This window comes from Bombina bombina, chromosome 5 (genome assembly GCF_027579735.1).
Source record: "Bombina bombina isolate aBomBom1 chromosome 5, aBomBom1.pri, whole genome shotgun sequence".
Lineage (NCBI taxonomy): Eukaryota > Metazoa > Chordata > Amphibia > Anura > Bombinatoridae > Bombina > Bombina bombina.
The window spans coordinates 375,977,247-375,997,436 of record NC_069503.1 but is presented as its reverse complement, the minus strand read 5'-3'; the positions used below and the strand labels follow the sequence as shown (position 1 = coordinate 375,997,436).

The following is a 20,190-nucleotide window of genomic DNA, read 5'->3' as shown; positions in this document are numbered from 1 at the left end:
TCACCTCTTTACTGTCATGATATTTTCAGTGTTTTTCTTCCTTCACTTGAGTTTCTTTTTCAGTAAGAAATGTCATCTTATATGCCAGTCCATTTTATAACACATGTGTAGGGTTTTTTTTTAAACTAGATTGCAATCAAAAGGGGTTACACAGGTACAGAGAGAAAACTGGCCCAGCTCTTAAAATATCCATTGATTGCAAATAAATACATATGATACCCTGATTACATGTTATATTCACATTATTCCTGCTCAGAATAATAATAAAGTTACACTATATACATATAGTGGTATAAATAAGCACAGAGATATGACAGACAACATTGTTTAGAACAAAAACAGGAACGTAGGGACATGGTAAATACAGGGAGTGCAGAATTATTAGGCAAGTTGTATTTTTGAGGATTAATTTTATTATTGAACAACAACCATGTTCTCAATGAACCCAAAAAACTCATTAATATCAAAGCTGAATATTTTTGGAAGTAGTTTTTAGTTTGTTTTTAGTTATAGCTATTTTAGGGGGATATCTGTGTGTGCAGGTGACTATTACTGTGCATAATTATTAGGCAACTTAACAAAAAACAAATATATACCCATTTCAATTATTTATTTTTACCAGTGAAACCAATATAACATCTTAACATTCACAAATATACATTTCTGACATTCAAAAACAAAACAAAAACAAATCAGTGACCAATATAGCCACCTTTCTTTGCAAGGACACTCAAAAGCCTGCCATCCATGGATTCTGTCAGTGTTTTGATCTGTTCACCATCAACATTGCGTGCAGCAGCAACCACAGCCTCCCAGACACTGTTCAGAGAGGTGTACTGTTTTCCCTCCTTGTAAATCTCACATTTGATGATGGACCACAGGTTCTCAATGGGGTTCAGATCAGGTGAACAAGGAGGCCATGTCATTAGATTTTCTTCTTTTATACCCTTTCTTGCCAGCCACGCTGTGGAGTACTTGGACGCGTGTGATGGAGCATTGTCCTGCATGAAAATCATGTTTTTCTTGAAGGATGCATACTTCTTCCTGTACCATTGCTTGAAGAAGGTGTCTTCCAGAAACTTGCAGTAGGACTGGGAGTTGAGCTTGATTCCATCCTCAACCCGAAAAGGCCCCACAAGCTCATCTTTGATGATACCAGCCCAAACCAGTACTCCACCTCCACCTTGCTGGCGTCTGAGTCGGACTGGAGCTCTCTGCCCTTTACCAATCCAGCCACGGGCCCATCCATCTGGCCCATCAAGACTCACTCTCATTTCATCAGTCCATAAAACCTTAGAAAAATCAGTCTTGAGATATTTCTTGGCCCAGTCTTGACGTTTCAGCTTGTGTGTCTTGTTCAGTGGTGGTCGTCTTTCAGCCTTTCTTACCTTGGCCATGTCTCTGAGTATTGCACACCTTGTGCTTTTGGGCACTCCAGTGATGTTGCAGCTCTGAAATATGGCCAAACTGGTGGCAAGTGGCATCTTGGCAGCTGCACGTTTGACTTTTCTCAGTTCATGGGCAGTTATTTTGCGTCTTGGTTTTTCCACACGCTTCTTGCGACCCTGTTGACTATTTTGAATGAAACGCTTGATTGTTCGAAGATCACGCTTCAGAAGCTTTGCAATTTTAAGAGTGCTGCATCCCTCTGCAAGATATCTCACTATTTTTGACTTTTCTGAGCCTTTCAAGTCCTTCTTTTGACCCATTTTGCCAAAGGAAAGGAAGTTGCCTAATAATTATGCACACCTGATATAGGGTGTTGATGTCATTAGACCACACCCCTTCTCATTACAGAGATGCACATCACCTAATATGCTTAATTGGTAGTAGGCTTTCGAGCCTATACAGCTTGGAGTAAGACAACATGCATAAAGAGGATGATGTGGTCAAAATACTAATTTGCCTAATAATTCTGCACACAGTGTATGTTTGCAAAAGATTTCTGACATAACACACACATATATATATTTACATACAAGTATGTGCAAAGATACAGTATATGTACAAATTCTAGCATTAATAATCATTTATAAAAAAAAAACATGAGATAAAAGCATATCATGACTTTTAGAAATACAAATACACATTAATTAATGTGAAAGTATCATATAACAGATAAAAATAACTTTCTATGAAATATTGTTTGTTCATGCACAACTGTAGCTATTTTTTGGACATTAACAGATGAAAAATAAAAGATTAGCTTTAGAGAAATGTGTTTGTTCATGGACAGTAATGAAATGGTATAAATAAAGTTGGGAAAACCCCCCGAAGAACCGCGACATCGATGACTGTTAGTTAACAAAAGTCTGATGCTCATCGCGCCGTACTTGACACGCGTGTTTTTGACAGGTTTTTTTTTATAAATAAGGGCATCGTATGTGGATCCGTGTCAGCGAATGCACCGTGATTGACGCTTTGATAAATATCATCCCTGGTGTTAATTCCAGGAGTTACAAAGGCTCATTGGGAACACATTAAAAGGGGGGCAATTTACAGTACAGTGTCACTTTATTATGCAGAAAAACTATCTGCAACTGTATGAAACCAAATTCTTTTTTATTTTTACTTTGGGGTATACAAAGATAGACCACCTCAGTGTGATTTTACCTATTGTTATGATCTATATTGTGATTGTGCCAATAAAATAAAGCTGGAACATGCATGCTGCATACTAAAATTGAGAAGAAGGATGTCTGTCATTTTACCCTATAACACAGGAGGCAGGTAGATTTTAAAGAGACAGTAAAGTCAAAATGAAACTTTCCAGTTTACTTCTTTTATCAATTTTGCTTAGTTCTCTTGGTATCCTTTCTTAAAGAGTAATCCTTGGTGAGTTCAGGAGCCATTTTACGTCAGTGTTTGCAACATTGTTTATAGCAATGTTACACATAGATACAAGCACTGCTGCCATAGAACTGTAAAAACACATACATGCTCCTGATCTCCTATAAGCCTACCTATATTTACTCTTTAACAAACGATACCAATGGAACAAACCCAAATTTGATAATGGAAGTAAATTGGAAAGTGGTTTAAAATTGCATGCTCTGTCTGAAAGTTTAATTTTGACTTTACTGTCCCATTAATGTGTGAGACACAAACATATAGTTGCTATGATAGAAAATGTAATGGAAATAATAGTCATTTCTTATAGATACTCATTACTTTTTTCAAGCACCATACCGTTTTCATCAGCAAAAAGATTTAGAAAAAATTCTGCCTGCATGTTCAAAAACACTGCAAATAAATATATATTCATTTATAATCTACTTAATTTAGGGCTAGATTACAAGTGGCGCACTATTTAGCACTTTCACTTATGCAAACACAATCGGGTTACCGCATGTATTACAAGTTGAAAGTAAATGGTTTGCGCTAACTTCAGGACTTCGGATATCACTACCGCATTAACTTCTCCCCATAGACTTTATATGGAGCGCTAATCCGACACTACGTTAGACCAAGTGCGCTCAACCCGAGGGTAGTTTTTTTTGAGAATATGAGATTGTATTTAAAAAACAACATTATCTATAACTAAATATTTATATGAATATATACAGGTATAGATATATACAGATATATGTAGGAATATGCATTTAATAATACATTTTCTCCTATGTGAAAAACATTAGAATGTTAAATATTTACAGTAAATACACATATTAAATATTAAAATTGAATAAAAATTATTTTTTATGTTTTAAGGTATGGGAGGGAAAGGGCTCCAAAGTGTATAAATATATATTTGTATAAATGTGTGTATATATATATATATATATATATATATATATATATATATATATATATATATATAAATACACATGTATACACATTATATAGAGAGATACATACACATGTAGATACATACACACACATATATATATATATATATATATATATACAATATAGCCCATTCCATTCAAATACCTTGTCATATACCATATACCTTTTAATGTTTTTAAAAAGTTTTATTAATATTTATATAAATAATGTTATTAGAAAATGTATATATGAGTGTAACACATCATTTTCATGTATTTATGTTGTGTTTAGTGTAACTTTTATTTTAGCCCTAACCCTTTATGTGAGGTCTTCAGTCCCGCTAACCTGCCGAGCGCACAATTTGATTGCTCTTGGTGGTGCACTTTTACTTTCAACTTGTAATACGCAATATCGTGAGCACAATTGTTATCATTTTTCGTATTAGCATACCTCGTTGAAATCCCATCTTTGGTTATGATGTTCAGTAGCAGTGCAGTTTTCAAGGATAATCTGTTCATGTCTACCATCAAGGCAAAGTGATGCTGCAAACCTGATTTCTTTCATGTTGTTATACTCAAAAAGCTGCAGTGTAAAAGAACAACAATTTGTATTCATGTAAACTGAGACACATATTTGCAAATGTTACATTTATACTAAACTGCATATAAGTAAATGATAAACTAAATGTAGAAATACCTGGTTGATTTTATTTTCACAGTTGGAAAGATAAACAAGTTGTCCTGATACTCCTTGGTTATATTCATAATTCATACATGATCCAAAACCTGAATTTAAAAGCTGTAAGATATACAAACTCAAATTCAATTTTGTCTTTACCAAATTATGAAAAATAAATAATTTAGAATTTGACATTCAATGCTTTAAAGGGACAGTCTAGTCAAAATTAAACTTTCATGATTCAGATAGAGCAGGCAATTTTAAGTAATTTTCTAATTTACTCCTATTATCAATTTCTCTTCATTCTCTTGGTATCTTTATTTAAAAAAGCTGGAATGTAAGCTTAAGAGCCAGCCCATTTTTGTTCAGCAGCTGGGTAGCGCTTGCTAAATGGTATCTAAATGTAGCCATCCAATCAGCAAGTGCTACCCAGGTGCTGAACAAACAAATGGGCTGGCTCCTAAGCTTACATTTCAGCTTATTTTAATAAAGATACCAAGAGAACAAAGAAAAATTCATAATAGGAGTAAAATAGAAAGTTGCTTAAAATTGCAAGCTCTATCTGAATCATGAAAGTTTAATTTTGACTTGACTATCCCTTTAATGCCAAATGGTAATTATATTTGAATATATTTAAATATGCAAATTTCATTTTAGTGTAATAAGATTTCCCAGAGAATAAAATTCACTTTATCAATCTAAATTCTGGTTATCAACAGAGAAGGAAGTTGCTTAGTTGTCATAAAGAAACTCTGGAATATATCAGTAACATTGTATTGCTGCTGTAAAACTTAGGGGGTCGATCCGATAAAAAACGTCGCCCGCAAAAGTCAGCGACGCCAATATTTGTGCGGGTTTGGTATCCTATATACAGCGTAACCTAGAAGTTACGCGCGTATATTTCTGCTGTCGCCCGTAGTTTTTTGGGCCATAGGCAGGTATACCAAACCCGCGCAGTTTGAAATCCAATATACAGCGTAAGGACTTACGTGGCGAAAATGGAGAAATCTTACTCCATTTTCACCTCGCCACAAAAAGCAGCCGTAAGAAACCTTACGCTGACTATTGGAGCCCCGTAGCTCCCTAAACTGGCTGCTAAATAAAACCTAACACCTAACGCATGTGCAGTGTCTATCTCCCTGTCAACCGCGATCCCCCGCCGCAATCCCTAATAAAGTATTTAACCCCTAAACCGCCGCCATCTACATAAACTAACCCCCTACTGTGAGCCCCTAAAACCGCCACCATCTAACTGATCTATCCCCTAATGTGAACCCCTTACACCGCCGCAATCTATATTAAAATTATTAACCCCTAATTTACTCTACCTACCCCGCCACCAGCTATATTATCTATATTAACCCTAAGTATATTATAGTTAATATAGTTATTATATTATATATATTAACTATATTAACCCTAATTATATTAGGGTTAATATAGTTAATATAGTTACTATAGTATTTATATAAACTATATTAACTCTATCTAACCCTAACACCCCTAACTAAATTCTTATTAAATAAATCTAATTCATATTATAAACTAAAATATTCCTATTTAAATCTAAATACTTAACTATAAAATAAACTCTAAGATAGCTACAATGTAATTAATAATTACATTATAGCTATGTTAGGGTTTATATTTATTTTACAGGTAAATTGTTAATTATTTTAACTAGGTATAATAGCTATTAAATAGTTATTAACTATTTAATAGCTACCTAGTTAAAATAATTACCCAATTACCTGTAAAATAAATCCTAACCTAAGTTACAAATACACCTACACTATCAATAAATTAAAGAAACTACAAATATCTATCTAAAAATACAATTAAATAAACTAAACTAAATTACAAAAAAAAACAAACACTAAATTACAAAAAATAAAAAAAATTACAAGATTTTTAAGCTAATTACACCTATTCTAAGCCCCCTAATAAAATAATAAAGCCCCCCAAAATAAAAAAATTCCCTACCCTATTCTAAATTAAAAAAAGTTCAAAGCTCTTTTACCTTACCAGCCCTTAAAAGGGCCTTTTGTGGGGGCATGCCCCAAAGAAAACTGCTCTTTTGCGTGCAAAAAAAAACACAATACCACCCCCCAACATTACAACCCACCCCCCACATACCCCTAATCTAACCCAAACCCCCCTTAAATAAACCTAACACTACCCCCCTGAAGATCTCCCTACCTTGTATTCACCCAGCCGGGCCGAACTCCTCATCCGATCCGGGCGATGTGTTCCAGCAAGCGGCAGTGAAGTCTTCTTCCATCGGCGATGTCTTCAAGCAAATCGGCATCTTCAATCTTCTTTCTTCGCTCCTCCGCCGCGGAGCATCCTTCCGGCACGACGACTTCCCGACGAATGAGGTTCCTTTAAATGACGTCATCCAAGATGGCGTCCGTCGAATTCCGATTGGCTGATAGGATTCTATCAGCCAATCGGAATTAAGGTAGAAAAATCTGATTGGCTGATTGAATCAGCCAATCAGATTCAAGTTCAATCCGATTGGCTGATTGGTTCAGCCAATCGGATTGAACTTGATTCTGATTGGCTGATTCAATCAGCCAATCAGATTTTTCTACCTTAATTCCGATTGGCTGATAGAATCCTATCAGCCAATCGGAATTCGACGGACGCCATCTTGGATGACGTCATTTAAAGGAACCTCATTCGTTGGGAAGTCGTCGTGCCGGAAGGATGCTCCGCGGCGGAGGAGCGAAGAAAGAAGATTGAAAATGCCGATTTGCTTGAAGACATCGCCGATGGAAGAAGACTCTCTGCCGCTTGCTTCAAGACATCGCCCGGATGGAAGAAGACTTCACTGCCGCTTGCTAGAACACATCGCCCGGATCGGATGAGGAGTTGGGCCCGGCTGGGTGAATACAAGGTAGGGAGATCTTCAGGGGGGTAGTGTTAGGTTTATTTAAGGGGGGTTTGGGTTAGATTAGGGGTATGTGGGTGGTGGGTTGTAATGTTGGGGGGTGGTATTGTGTTTTTTTTTGCACACAAAAGAGCAGTTTTCTTTGGGGCATGCCCCCACAAAAGGCCCTTTTAAGGGCTGGTAAGGTAAAAGAGCTTTGAACTTTTTTTAATTTAGAATAGGGTAGGGAATTTTTTTTATTTTGGGGGGCTTTATTATTTTATTAGGGGGCTTAGAATAGGTGTAATTAGCTTAAAAATCTTGTAATCTTTTTTTTATTTTTTGTAATTTAGTGTTTGTTTTTTTTGTAATTTAGTTTAGTTTATTTAATTGTATTTTTAGATAGATATTTGTAGTTTCTTTAATTTATTGATAGTGTAGGTGTATTTGTAACTTAGGTTAAGATTTATTTTACAGGTAATTGGGTAATTATTGTAACTAGGTAGCTATTAAATAGTTAATAACTATTTAATAGCTATTATACCTAGTTAAAATAATTAACAATTTATCTGTAAAATAAATATAAACCCTAACATAGCTATAATGTAATTATTAATTATATTGTAGCTATTTTAGGATTTATTTTATAGGTAAGTATTTAGATTTAAATAGGAATATTTTAATTAATAATATTAATATTGGATTTATTTTAATAAGAGTTCAGTTAGGGATGTTAGAGTTAGATAGGGTTATTATACTTTATATATATATAATAATAACGATATTAACTATATTAACCCTAATATAATTAGGGTTAATATAGTTAATATATATAATATAATAACTATATTAACTATATTAACCCTAATATAATTAGGGTTAATATAGTTAATATATATAATATAATAACTATATTAACTATATTAACCCTAATATAATTAGGGTTAATATAGTTAATATAGCTGGCGGCGGTGTAGGGGGATTAGATTAGGGGTTAATACATTTATTATAGGTGGCCGCGGTGTAGGGGGATGTAGATTGTAGGCAAAAGAGCAGTTTACTTTGTCACAAAGCCCCGCCAAAAGCCCTTTTAAGGGCTGGCAAAAGAGCTGAATTCTTTGGGGCATGCCCCGCAAAAAGCCCTTTTAAGGGCTGGCAAAAGAGCTGTTACTTTGGGGCAATGCCACGCAAAAAGCCCTTTTCAGGGCTATTTGTAGGGTTAGACTTAGGTTTAGTGGTAGGGATAGTTTAGTATTTCAGGGGTTAAATAATTTAATATAGCTGGCGGCGGTATAGGGGGATTAGATTAGGGGTTAATAATTTTACAATAGATAGCGGCGAGGTAGGGGCTCACTTTAGGGGGTAGGTAAGGTAGATGGCGGCGGTAGTTAGGGGCTCACTTTAGGGGGTAGGTAAGGTAGATGGCGGCGGTAGTTAGGGGCTCACTTTAGGGGGTTATAGATTTAATATAGCTGGCGGCGGTTTAGGGGTTAATAATTTTATTAGGTTGCGGCGGGCTCCGGGAGCGGCGGTTTAGGGGTTAATACATATTTTATTGTTAGGATAGTGAGGGGGGATAGCGGATAGAGGGTTAGACGTGCCGGGCTATGTTAGGGAGGCGTGTTAGACTTGTCGGGCTATGTTAGGGAGGCGTGTTAGACAGTGCGGGTGATTTAGACTTTAGTCAGGTTTTGTAGGCGCCGGCAGTTTCTAACGTGCCGCAAGTCACTGGCGACGCCAGAAATTTGTACTTGCGCAGATTTCTGGACATCGCTGGTTTATCTGACTTAAGGCACGTTAGTATCTGACGGCGCAGTATATGGGATAGCTCGAGTTGCGAGCTGAAACTGCGGGCGACGCGGGTTCCCTCGCTTGCGCCGCAAACTACGATCTATATCGGATCGCACCCCTGGTGTCTGGTGCAGACTTTTGAAAAATACTGCTTGTAATGAGCCTAGTTCTTAGATCTACCATCACTAATTATTATTATTATTAATTCAGCACAGTCAAAAATAAAGATAGTAATTCTTGTTTAGGTTTAATTTGACATATTTATTATTATTTCCATACATTATTGTTATTAGTTTGACCTTTTCTCTGTGTGGCTATATAAAAGGGGTATTCTAACATTAATACTAAAATGCTGTGATTCTTTAGTACATGCTATTATTAAATGGATCCTTTTGGCAAACTACGACATAGCTAAAACTCATACCCCAGATACAGTGGGGCAAAAAAGTATTTAGACAGCCACCAATTGTGCAAGTTCTCCCACTTAAGAAGATGAGAGAACCCTGTAATTTTCATCATAGGTATACCTCAACTATGAGAGGCAAAATGTGGAAACAAATCCAGACAATCACATTGTCTGATTTGGAAATAATTTATTTGCAAATTATGGTGGAAAAACATAATTTATGCTTACCTGATAAATTTATTTCTCTTGTAGTGTATCCAGTCCACGGATCATCCATTAATTATGGGATATTCTCCATCCCAACAGGAAGTTGCAAGAGGATCACCCACAGCAGAGCTGCTATATAGATCCTCCCCTCACTGCCATATCCAGTCATTCGACCGAAACAAAAAGAGAAAGGAGAAACCATAGGGTGCAGTGGTGACTGTAGTTTAATTCAATTTTAGACCTGCCTTAAAATGACAGGGCGGGCCGTGGACTGGATACACTACAAGAGAAATAAATTTATCAGGTAAGCATAAATTATGTTTTCTCTTGTTAAGTGTTTCCAGTCCACGTATCATCCATTACTTATGGGATACCAATACCAAAGCTAAAGTACACGGATGATGGGAGGGACAAGGCAGGGATTAAGCGGAAGTAACCACTGCCTGAAGAACCTTTCTCCCAAAAACAGCCTCCGAAGAAGCAAAAGTATCAAATTTGTAAAATTTTGAAAAAGTGTGAAGCGAAGACCAAGTCGCGGCCTTGCAAATCTGTTCCAACAGAGGCCTCATTTTTAAAGGCCCAGGTGGAAGCCACAGCTCTAGTAGAATGAGCTGTAATTCTTTCAGGGGGCTGCTGTCCAGCAGTCTCATAGGCTAGGCGTATAATACTCCGAAGCCAAAAGGAAAAAGAGGTTGCTGAAGCTTTTTGACCTCTCCTCTGTCCAGAATAAACGACAAACAGGGAAGATGTTTGATGAAAATCTTTAGTAGCTTGTAAGTAAAACTTCAAGGCACGGACTACGTCCAGATTATGTAAAAGACGTTCCTTCTTTGAAGAAGGATTAGGACACAATGATGGAACAACAATCTCTTGATTGATATTCTTGTTAGAAACCACCTTAGGTAAAAACCCTGGTTTGGTACGCAAAACTACCTTATCTGCATGTAAAATCAGATAAGGAGAATCACATTGTAAGGCAGATAGCTCAGAGACTCTCCGAGCCGAGGAAATAGCCATCAAAGACAGAATTTTCCAAGATAAAAGCTTAATATCAATGGAATGAAGGGGTTCAAACGGAACTCCTTGAAGAACTTTAAGAACCAAGTTTAAGCTCCATGGGGGAGCAACAGGTTTAAACACAGGCTTAATTCTAACCAAAGCCTGACAAAATGCCTGGACGTCTGGAACTTCTGCCAGACGCTTGTGCAAAAGAATAGACAGAGCAGAAATCTGTCCCTTTAAGGAACTAGCTGATAATCCTTTGTCCAAACCCTCTTGGAGAAAGGACAATATCCTAGGAATCCTAACCTTACTCCATGAGTAATTCTTGGATTCACACCAGTAAAGATATGTACGCCATATCTTGTGATAGATTTTCCTGGTAACAGGCTTTCGTGCCTGTATTAAGGTATCAATGACTGACTCGGAGAAGCCACGCTTTGATAGAATCAAGCGTTCAATCTCCATGCAGTCAGTCTCAGAGAAATGTGTTTTGGATGATTGAAAGGACCTTGTATTAGAAGGTCCTGTCTAAGAGGCAGAGTCCATGGTGGAAAGGATGACATGTCCGCTAGGTCTGCATACCAGGTCCTGCGTGGCCACACAGGCGCTATTAGAATCACCAATGCTCTCTCCTGTTTGATTTTGGCAATCAGTCGAGGGAGCAGAGGAAACGGTGGAAACACATAAGCCAGGTTGAAGAACCAAGGCGCTGCTAGAGCATCTATCAGCGTCGCTTCTGGGTTCCTGGACCTGTATCCGTAACAAGGAAGCTTGGCGTTCTGGCGAGACGCCATGAGATCCAACTCTGGTTTGCCCCAACGATGAATCAACTGAGCAAACACCTCCGGATGGAGTTCCCACTCCCCCGGGTGAAAAATCTGACGACTTAGAAAATCCGCCTCCCAGTTCTCCACGCCTGGGATATGGATTGCTGACAGGTGGCAAGAGTGAGTCTCTGCCCAGCTAATTATTTTTGAGACTTCTAACATCGCTAGGGAACTCCTGGTTCCCCCTTAATGGTTGATGTAAGCCACAGTCGTGATATTGTCCGACTGAAATCTGATGAACCTCAGTATTGCTAACTGAGGCCAAGCCAGAAGAGCATTGAATATTGCTCTTAACTCCAGAATATTTATCAGAAGGAGTTTCTCCTCCTGAGTCCATGATCCCTGTGCCTTCAGGGAGTTCCAGACTGCACCCCAACCTAGAAGGCTGTCATCTGTTGTTACAATTGTCCAATCTGGCCTGCGAAAGGTTATACCCTCGGACAGGTGGACCCGAGACAACCACCAGAGAAGAGAATCTCTGGTCTCTTGATCCAGATTTAGCAGAGGGGACAAATCTGTGCAATCCCCATTCCACTGACTTAGCATGCATAATTGCAGCGGTCTGAGATGTAGGCGCGCAAATGGCACTATGTCCATTGCCGCTACCATTAAGCCGATCACCTCCATACACTGAGCCATCGAAGGGCACGGAATGGAATGAAGAATACGGCAAGCATTTAGAAGCTTTGATAACCTGGACTCCGTCAGGTAAATTTTCATCTCTTTAGAATCTATAAGAGTCCCTAAGAAGGAGACTCTTGTGAGTGGGGATAGAGAACTCTTTTCCTCGTTCACTTTCCACCCGTGCAATCTCAGAAATGCCAGAACTATCTCTGTATGAGACTTGGCAATTTGAAAGCTTGACGCCTGTATCAGGATGTCATCTAGATACGGAGCCACCGCTATGCCTCGCGGTCTTAGAACCGCCAGAAGTGAGCCCAGAACCTTCGTAAAGATTCTCGGGGCTGTAGCCAACCCGAAGGGAAGAGCTACAAATTGGTAATGCCTGTCTAGAAAGGCAACCTTAGGAACCGATGATGATCTTTGTGAATCGGTATGTGAAGGTAGGCATCCTTTAAGTCCACTGTGGTCATGTACTGACCTTCTTGGATCATGGGTAGGATGGTCCGAATAGTTTCCATTTTGAAAGATGGAACTCTGAGGAGTTTGTTTAAGATCTTTAGATCCAAAATTGGTCTGAAGGTTCCCTCTTTTTTGGGAACCACAAACAGATTTGAATAAAAACCCTGTCCTTGTTCCGTCCGCGGAACTGGATGGATCACTCCCATTACTAGGAGGTCTTGCACACAGCGTAGGAATGCCTCTTTCTTTATCTGATTTGCAGATAACCTTGAAAGATGAAATCTCCCTTGTGGAGGGGAAGCTTTGAAGTCCAGAAGATATCCCTGAGATATGATCTCCAATGCCCAGGGATCCTGAACATCTCTTGCCCACGCCTGGGCGAAGAGAAAAAGTCTGCCCCCTACTAGATCCGTCGCCGGATAGGGGGCCGTTCCTTCATGCTGTCTTAGAGGCAGCAGCAGGCTTTCTGGCCTGCTTGCCTTTGTTCCAGGACTGGTTAGGTTTCCAGGCCTGCTTAGATTGAGCCAAAGTTCCCTCTTGTCCTGAAGCGGAGGAAGTTGATGCTGCACCTGCCTTGGAATTTCGAAAGGCACGAAAATTAGACTGTTTGGCCTTTGATTTGGCCCTGTCCTGAGGAAGGGTATGACCCTTACCTCCAGTAATGTCAGCAATAATTTCTTTCAAACCAGGCCCGAATAAGGTCTGTCCCTTGAAAGGAATGTTGAGTAATTTAGACTTTGAAGTCACATCAGCTGACCAGGATTTGAGCCATAGCGCCCTACGCGCCTGGATGGCGAATCCAGAATTCTTAGCCGTTAGTTTAGTCAAATGAACAATGGCATCAGAAACAAATGAGTTAGCTAGCTTAAGAGTTCTAAGCTTGTCAACAATTTCAGTCAATGGAGCTGTATGGATGGCCTCTTCCAGGGCCTCAAACCAGAATGCCGCCGCAGCAGTGACAGGCGCAATGCATGCAAGGGGCTGTAAAATAAAACCTTGTTGAATAAACATTTTCTTAAGGTAACCCTCTAATTTTTTATCCATTGGATCTGAAAAAGCACAACTGTCCTCAACCGGGATAGTGGTATGCTTTGCTAAAGTAGAAACTGCTCCCTCCACCTTAGGGACAGTCTGCCATAAGTCCCGTGTAGTGGCATCTATTGGAAACATTTTTCTAAATATAGGAGGTGGGGAAAAGGGCACACCGGGCCTATCCCACTTCTTACTAATAATTTCTGTAAGCCTTTTAGGTATTGGAAAAACATCAGTACTCACCGGCACTGCATAGTATTTATCCAGCCTACACAATTTCTCTGGCACTGCAATTGTGTCACAGTCATTCAGAGCAACTAATACCTCCCCAAGCAATACACGGAGGTTCTCAAGCTTAAATTTAAAATTAGAAATCTCTGAATCAGGTCTCCCCGAATCAGAGACGTCACCCACAGACTGAAGCTCTCCGTCCTCAGGTTCTGCATATTGTGACGCAGTATCAGACATGGCTCTTACAGCATCTACGTGCTCTGTATCTCATCTAATCCCAGAGCTATCACGCTTGCCTCTCAATTCAGGCAATCTGGATAATACCTCTGACAGGGTATTATTCATGATTGCAGCCATGTCCTGCAAAGTAATCGCTATGGGCGTCCCTGATGTACTTGGCGCCATATTAGCGTGCGTCCCTTGAGCGGGAGGCGAAGGGTCCGACACGTGGGGAGAGGTAGTCGGCATAACTTCCCCCTCGACAGACCCCTCTGGTGACAATTCTTTTATAGATAAAGACTGATCTTTACTGTTTAAGGTGAAATCAATACATTTAGTACACATTCTCCTATGGGGCTCCACCATGACTTTTAAACATAATGAACAAGTATCCTCTGTTTCAGACATGTTTGTACAGACTAGCAATGAGACTAGCAAGCTTGGAAAACACTTTAAAGCAAGTTAACAAGCAATATAAAAAACGTTACTGTGCCTTTAAGAGAAACAAATTTTGACAAAATTTGAAATAAAAGTGAAAAAAGGCAGTTACACTAACAAAATTTTTACAGTGTATGTAACAAGTCAGCAGAGCATTGCACCCACTTGCAAATGGATGATTAACCCCTTAATAACAAAAACAGAATAATAAATGACAAAAACGTTTTTTAAACACAGTCACAACAACTGCCACAGTCTACTGTGATTGTTACCCTCCTCAAACACGACTTTGAAGCCTTTTGAGCCCTTCAGAGATGTCCTGTATCATGCAGAGGGAAGCTGAATGTCTCTGTCAGTATTTTTATCTAATAGGCCCTTCCCACTCATATTGCAACAGTGGAAAGCTTCAGGAAACTGTCTCTAGGCAGAAATCAAACCAGCCATGTGGAAAAAAACTAGGCCCCAATAAGTTTTGTCATCAAACATATTTAAAAACGATTAACATGCCAGCAAACGTTTTATATTACATTTTTATAAGAGTATGCATCTCTATTAATAAGCCTGATACCAGTAGCTATCACTGCATTTAAGGCTTTACTTACATTAATCCGTTATAAGCAGCATTTTCTAGCAAATTCCATCCCTAGAAAAATATTAACTGCACATACCTTATTGCAGGAAAACCTGCACGCCATTCCCTCTCTGAAGTTACCTCACTCCTCAGAATATGTGAGAACAGCCATGGATCTTAGTTACTTCTGCTAAGATCATAGAAAATGCAGGCAGATTCTTCTTCTAAATACTGCCTGAGATAAAAAGGAAACACTCCGGTACCATTTAAAAATAACAAACTTTTGATTGAAGAAATAAACACCACTCTCCTCTTACGACCTCCATCTTTGTTGAGGGTTGCAAGAGAATGACTGGATATGGCAGTGAGGGGAGGAGCTATATAGCAGCTCTGCTGTGGGTGATCCTCTTGCAACTTCCTGTTGGGAAGGAGAATATCCCATAAGTAATGGATGATCCGTGGACTGCATACACTTAACAAGAGAAATAAGTATTTGGTCAATATCAAAAGTTCATCTCAATACTTTGTTATATATCCTTTGTTGGCAATGACAAGGGTCAAACGTTTTCTGTAAGTCTTCACAAGGTTGTCACACACTGTTGCTGGTATGTTGGCCCATTCCTGCATGCAGATCTCCTCTAGAGCAGTGATGTTTTGGGGCTGTCGCTGGGCAACACAGACTTTCAACTCCCTCCAAAGGTTTTCTATGGGGTTGAGATCTGGAGACTGGCTAAGCCACTCCAGGACCTTGAAATGCTTCTTACGAAGCCACTCCTTTGTTGCCCGGGCAGTGTGTTTGGGATCATTGTCATGCTGAAAGACCCAGCAACGTTTCATCTTCAATGCCCTTGCTGATGGAAGGAGGTTTGCACTCAAAATCTCACAATACATGGCCCCATTCTTTCATGTACACGGATCAGTCGTCCTGTTCCCTTTGCAGAGAAACAGCCCCAAAGCATGATATTGCCACCCCCATGCTTCACAGTAGGTATAGTGTTCTTTGTTTGCAACTCAGCATTCTCTCTCCTCCAAACACGACGAGTTGTGTTTCTACCAAACAGTTCTACTTTGGTTTCATCTGACCATATGAAATTCTCCCAATCCGCTCCTGGATCATCCAAATGCTCTCTAGCATACTTCAGATTGGCCTGGACATGTACTGGCTTAAGCAGGGAGACACATCTTGCACTGCAGGATCTGAGTCCCTGGCGGAGTAGTGTGTTACTGATGGTAGCCTTTGTTATGTTGGCCCCAGCTCTCTGCAGGTCATTCACTAGGTCCCCCCGTGTGGTTCTGGGATGTTTGCTCACCGTTCTTGCCATCATTTTGACCCAACGTGGTGAGATCTTGTGTGGAGCCCCAGATCGAGGGAGATTATCAGTGGTCTTGTATGTCTTCCATTTTCTAATTATTGCTCCCACAGTTGATTTCTTCACACCAAGCTGCTTGCCTATTGCAGATTCAGTCTTCCCAGCCTGGCGCAGGTCTACAATTATGTCTCTGTGGTCCTTCGACAGCTCTTTGGTCTTCACCATAGTGGAGTTTGGAGTGTGACTGTTTGAGGTTGTGGACAGATGTCTATACTGATAACAAGTTCAAACAGGTGCCATTAATACAGGTAATGAGTGGAGGACAGAGGAGCCTCTTAAAGAAGAAGATACAGGTCTGTGAGAGACAGAAATCTTGCTTGTTTGTAGGTGACCAAATACTTATTTTCCACCATAATATGCAAATAAATTATTTCCAAATCAGACAATGTGATTGTCTGGATTTGTTTCCACATTTTGTCTCTCATAGTTGAGGTATACCTATGATGAAAATTACAGGCCTCTCTCATCTTCTTAAGTGGAAGAACTTGCACAATTGGTGGCTGACTAAATACTTTTTTGCCCCACTGTACACTTTCATATTATTCCTTAGCAGGGTATGAGCAGTAATTATGTGCATATGCAGCTCCTGATTATCTTAGTGGCCACTTAACTTTTACCTATGTGTTTAACCTATTTGCAAAGGTTAAATAAAGGCCTATTTTTTGTGTCCCTCTATTGATAGCCAATCGTCACAGTTGCATCACACTGTTACCATCATACTCAAACCTATTATACATTGAGGGACTCAAGTAGAACAGCAGCATTCTAATAACATCAACATATTTTCTATGGTAGCTGATATGACATAGTATCCTGTTACTACCACTATTATGTGCAGAAGTCCACATAGCTATTGCTGGTAACTCTGTCTTTGTAACTTCTAAAACAGTTGCACAACTCAATATAGAGGATCTAAAATAAATGATCTTATGTATGGATTTAAAGGGACACTCAAGTCAAAATTAAACTTTCATGAATCAGATAGAGCAGGCAATTTTAAACAACTTTTCAATGTACTTCCATTAACAAAATGTGCACAGTCTTTTTATATTTAAACTTTTTTAAATCACCAGCTCCTACTGAGCATGTGCAAGAATTCACTGAATATACGTTTAGGCATTTGTGATTGGCTGATGGCTGTAACATGATACAGTAGTAGTGGAAATTTGAAGCTCAGACTGTTATATTGCATTATGTTGTAATCATGCATTTGTTGATTGTGTAAATCTACTGTATTTACTTGCCCTTTAACCTCCTCAAAAACTAAAGCCATAAAAACTGCTGTTCCAAACCCAAAATAATATTAAAAAATAGTGGGTATCTCCAGCGGCAACAAAGCCACCACACAAGCTCCTCCCAAAGAACTGCGAGATCTCTCAACCAAATCCCAAAGATTAAGTGTAGAAAAGTATGTGGCAGGGGAGTACTAAAATAACCTCCAGAAGGAGGTTAGAAAAGCTTAAGGTGGAATCTAAAGGTTAAAGAGAGATTTAATCACATAAAAATATTTTAATTATATAAAAAGTAAAGACAAACAGATGATATAATAAACAATGATTATTCCATCAAAGGCAGAATGTGTGATACTAGCAATAGTCTCCACTAGAAATCTAAAAATGTGAACTTGCCATCTAAAAATTGTACAATTGGATATTCCCTAAAAGATAGAGGACTGCACAAAAAGGAATAGAAATAGTGTTAAAGTACGTGGAGTAAGTGTATCCTATGTCCAAATAGATCTAAAGTAACTGTTATGAACTTAACGTAGGAAAACTACAGTAAAAGTAAAAAAACAATTATATCCAATAGTGATCCAATATGTAATAAGTCCAATGTGATCCAATACAATGAGTGTCCCAAAATGTGTCCAATGTGTATCCAAAAGGAATGTGTCCAGGTGAAGATAGTGTCCAATGAAAAAATGTGTCCAAAAATTAATGTATACAAAATGAAAATAATTAAAAAATGTGGGGTGAAAATATATAGATATTAAAAATAATGCAAAAAATGTGAAAAAGTGGCCAAAAAACAGGTGTACACCTGGGATGTTGAACAGTGAAAAAAAACAAACAAAAAAAAAACCTTATTAAGGGTAGACTGCTATGGGACAAAAATATATAATCCAAAGCTGTAGAGCCTAATCAAAAAGTAAAATAGTACATAAAGCCGATATCCTATAGTTAGGCAATGCTGGATGAATACTATCTCTTCTTAGAGGAAATCCACAAGAAAATTCACAAGTCTATTACACAAGTGAGGTTTGGAGCCCTAAAAGAAAATGGATTTCCTCTAAGAAGAGACGCTATTCATCCAGCATTAAATAACTATAGGATATAGGCTTTTTGTAATATTTGACTTTTTGATTAGGCTCTACATCTTTGGATTATATATTTTTGTCACATAGCAGTCTACCCTTAATAAGGTTTTTTTGTTTGTTTGTTTTTTCACTGTTCAACATCCCAGGTGTACACCTGTTTTTTGGCCACTTTTTCACATTTTTTGCATTATTTTTAATATCTATATATTTTCACCCCACATTTTTTAATTATTTTCATTTTGTATACATTAATTTTTGGACACATTTTTTCATTGGACACTATCTTCACCTGGACACATTCCTTTTGGATACACATTGGACACATTTTGGGACACTCATTGTATTGGATCACATTGGACTTATTACATATTGGATCACTATTGGATATAATTGTTTTTTTACTTTTACTGTATTTTTCCTACGTTAAGTTCATAACAGTTACTTTAGATCTATTTGGACATAGGATACACTTACTTCACGTACTCCAACACTATTTCTATTTCTTTTTGTGCAGTCCTCTATCTTTTAGGGAATATCCAATTGTACAATTTTTAGATGGCAAGTTGACATTTCTAGATTTCTAGTGGAGACTATTGCTAGTATCACACATTCTGCCTTTGATGGAATAATCATTGTTTATTATATCATCTGTTTGTCTTTACTTTTTATATAATTAAAATATTTTTATGTGATTAAATCTCTCTTTAACCTTTAGATTCCACCTTAAGCTTTTCTAACCTCCTTCTGGAGGTTATTTTAGCGCTCCCCTGCCCCAAACCCAAAATTTCAAACAAACCCTAATCTCTGATGTTGATGTCATGTGAGGGTTGTGCGGTTATAATTTAAAGGCTATAGCACTGGTACTTATGTGAAACGTGTATGTGTATTTTTTTTTTTTTTGTATAAAAAATGATAGAGCTCTTCAGTAACTTAATTAATTTGAAATGGAAAAGAAATAACATCAAATGAAGGTAAATTACTTGTCCAGCTGATTCCAGGATCAAAGAAGAGTTTATTTCTGGATAAATGTTTGCCAAAAACCATTCAAATCTTTTACACCCCAATCTTATCTGCAGCTGCTGACGTTCAGTGATATCAGTTGTCTGGTTCTAAGTAGGAATATAGAAAAATGTATAGTACAACAAGATAAATACATTTGAACCTTGTAAAATACACAAAATGTATAAACCTTAATATATTTTAATAATACTTTATCTCTGTATAACACAGCTTTTTTTTACAATAGCACAATTTGAAATAAATGCTTAAAGGGACACTGAACCCAATTTTTTTTTCTTTCAGATAGAGCATGCAATTTTAAACTACTTTCTAATTTACTCCTATTATCAATTTTTCTTCATTCTCTTGCTAGCTTTAT

General features: G+C 38.1%; 1 protein-coding gene and 1 long non-coding RNA gene across 2 annotated transcripts in view; one reads left to right on the top strand and one right to left on the bottom strand.

Annotated features, from left to right (window-relative positions):
• GALNT15 (polypeptide N-acetylgalactosaminyltransferase 15) overlaps positions 1-20,190 on the bottom strand; it is a 119,517-nt gene that overhangs the window by 8,838 nt on the left and 90,489 nt on the right. Inside the window, exons 7-9 of the mRNA XM_053714206.1 lie at positions 19,793-19,921; positions 4,465-4,566; positions 4,219-4,350 (exon numbers count right to left, since the gene is read on the bottom strand). Coding sequence (XP_053570181.1) covers positions 4,219-4,350; positions 4,465-4,566; positions 19,793-19,921 — 363 coding nt within the window. The remainder of the gene's footprint in view (positions 1-4,218; positions 4,351-4,464; positions 4,567-19,792; positions 19,922-20,190) is intronic.
• Positions 1-20,190, top strand: part of LOC128660388 (uncharacterized) — a 111,773-nt gene that overhangs the window by 68,858 nt on the left and 22,725 nt on the right. The gene's annotated exons all lie outside the window — the stretch shown is intronic.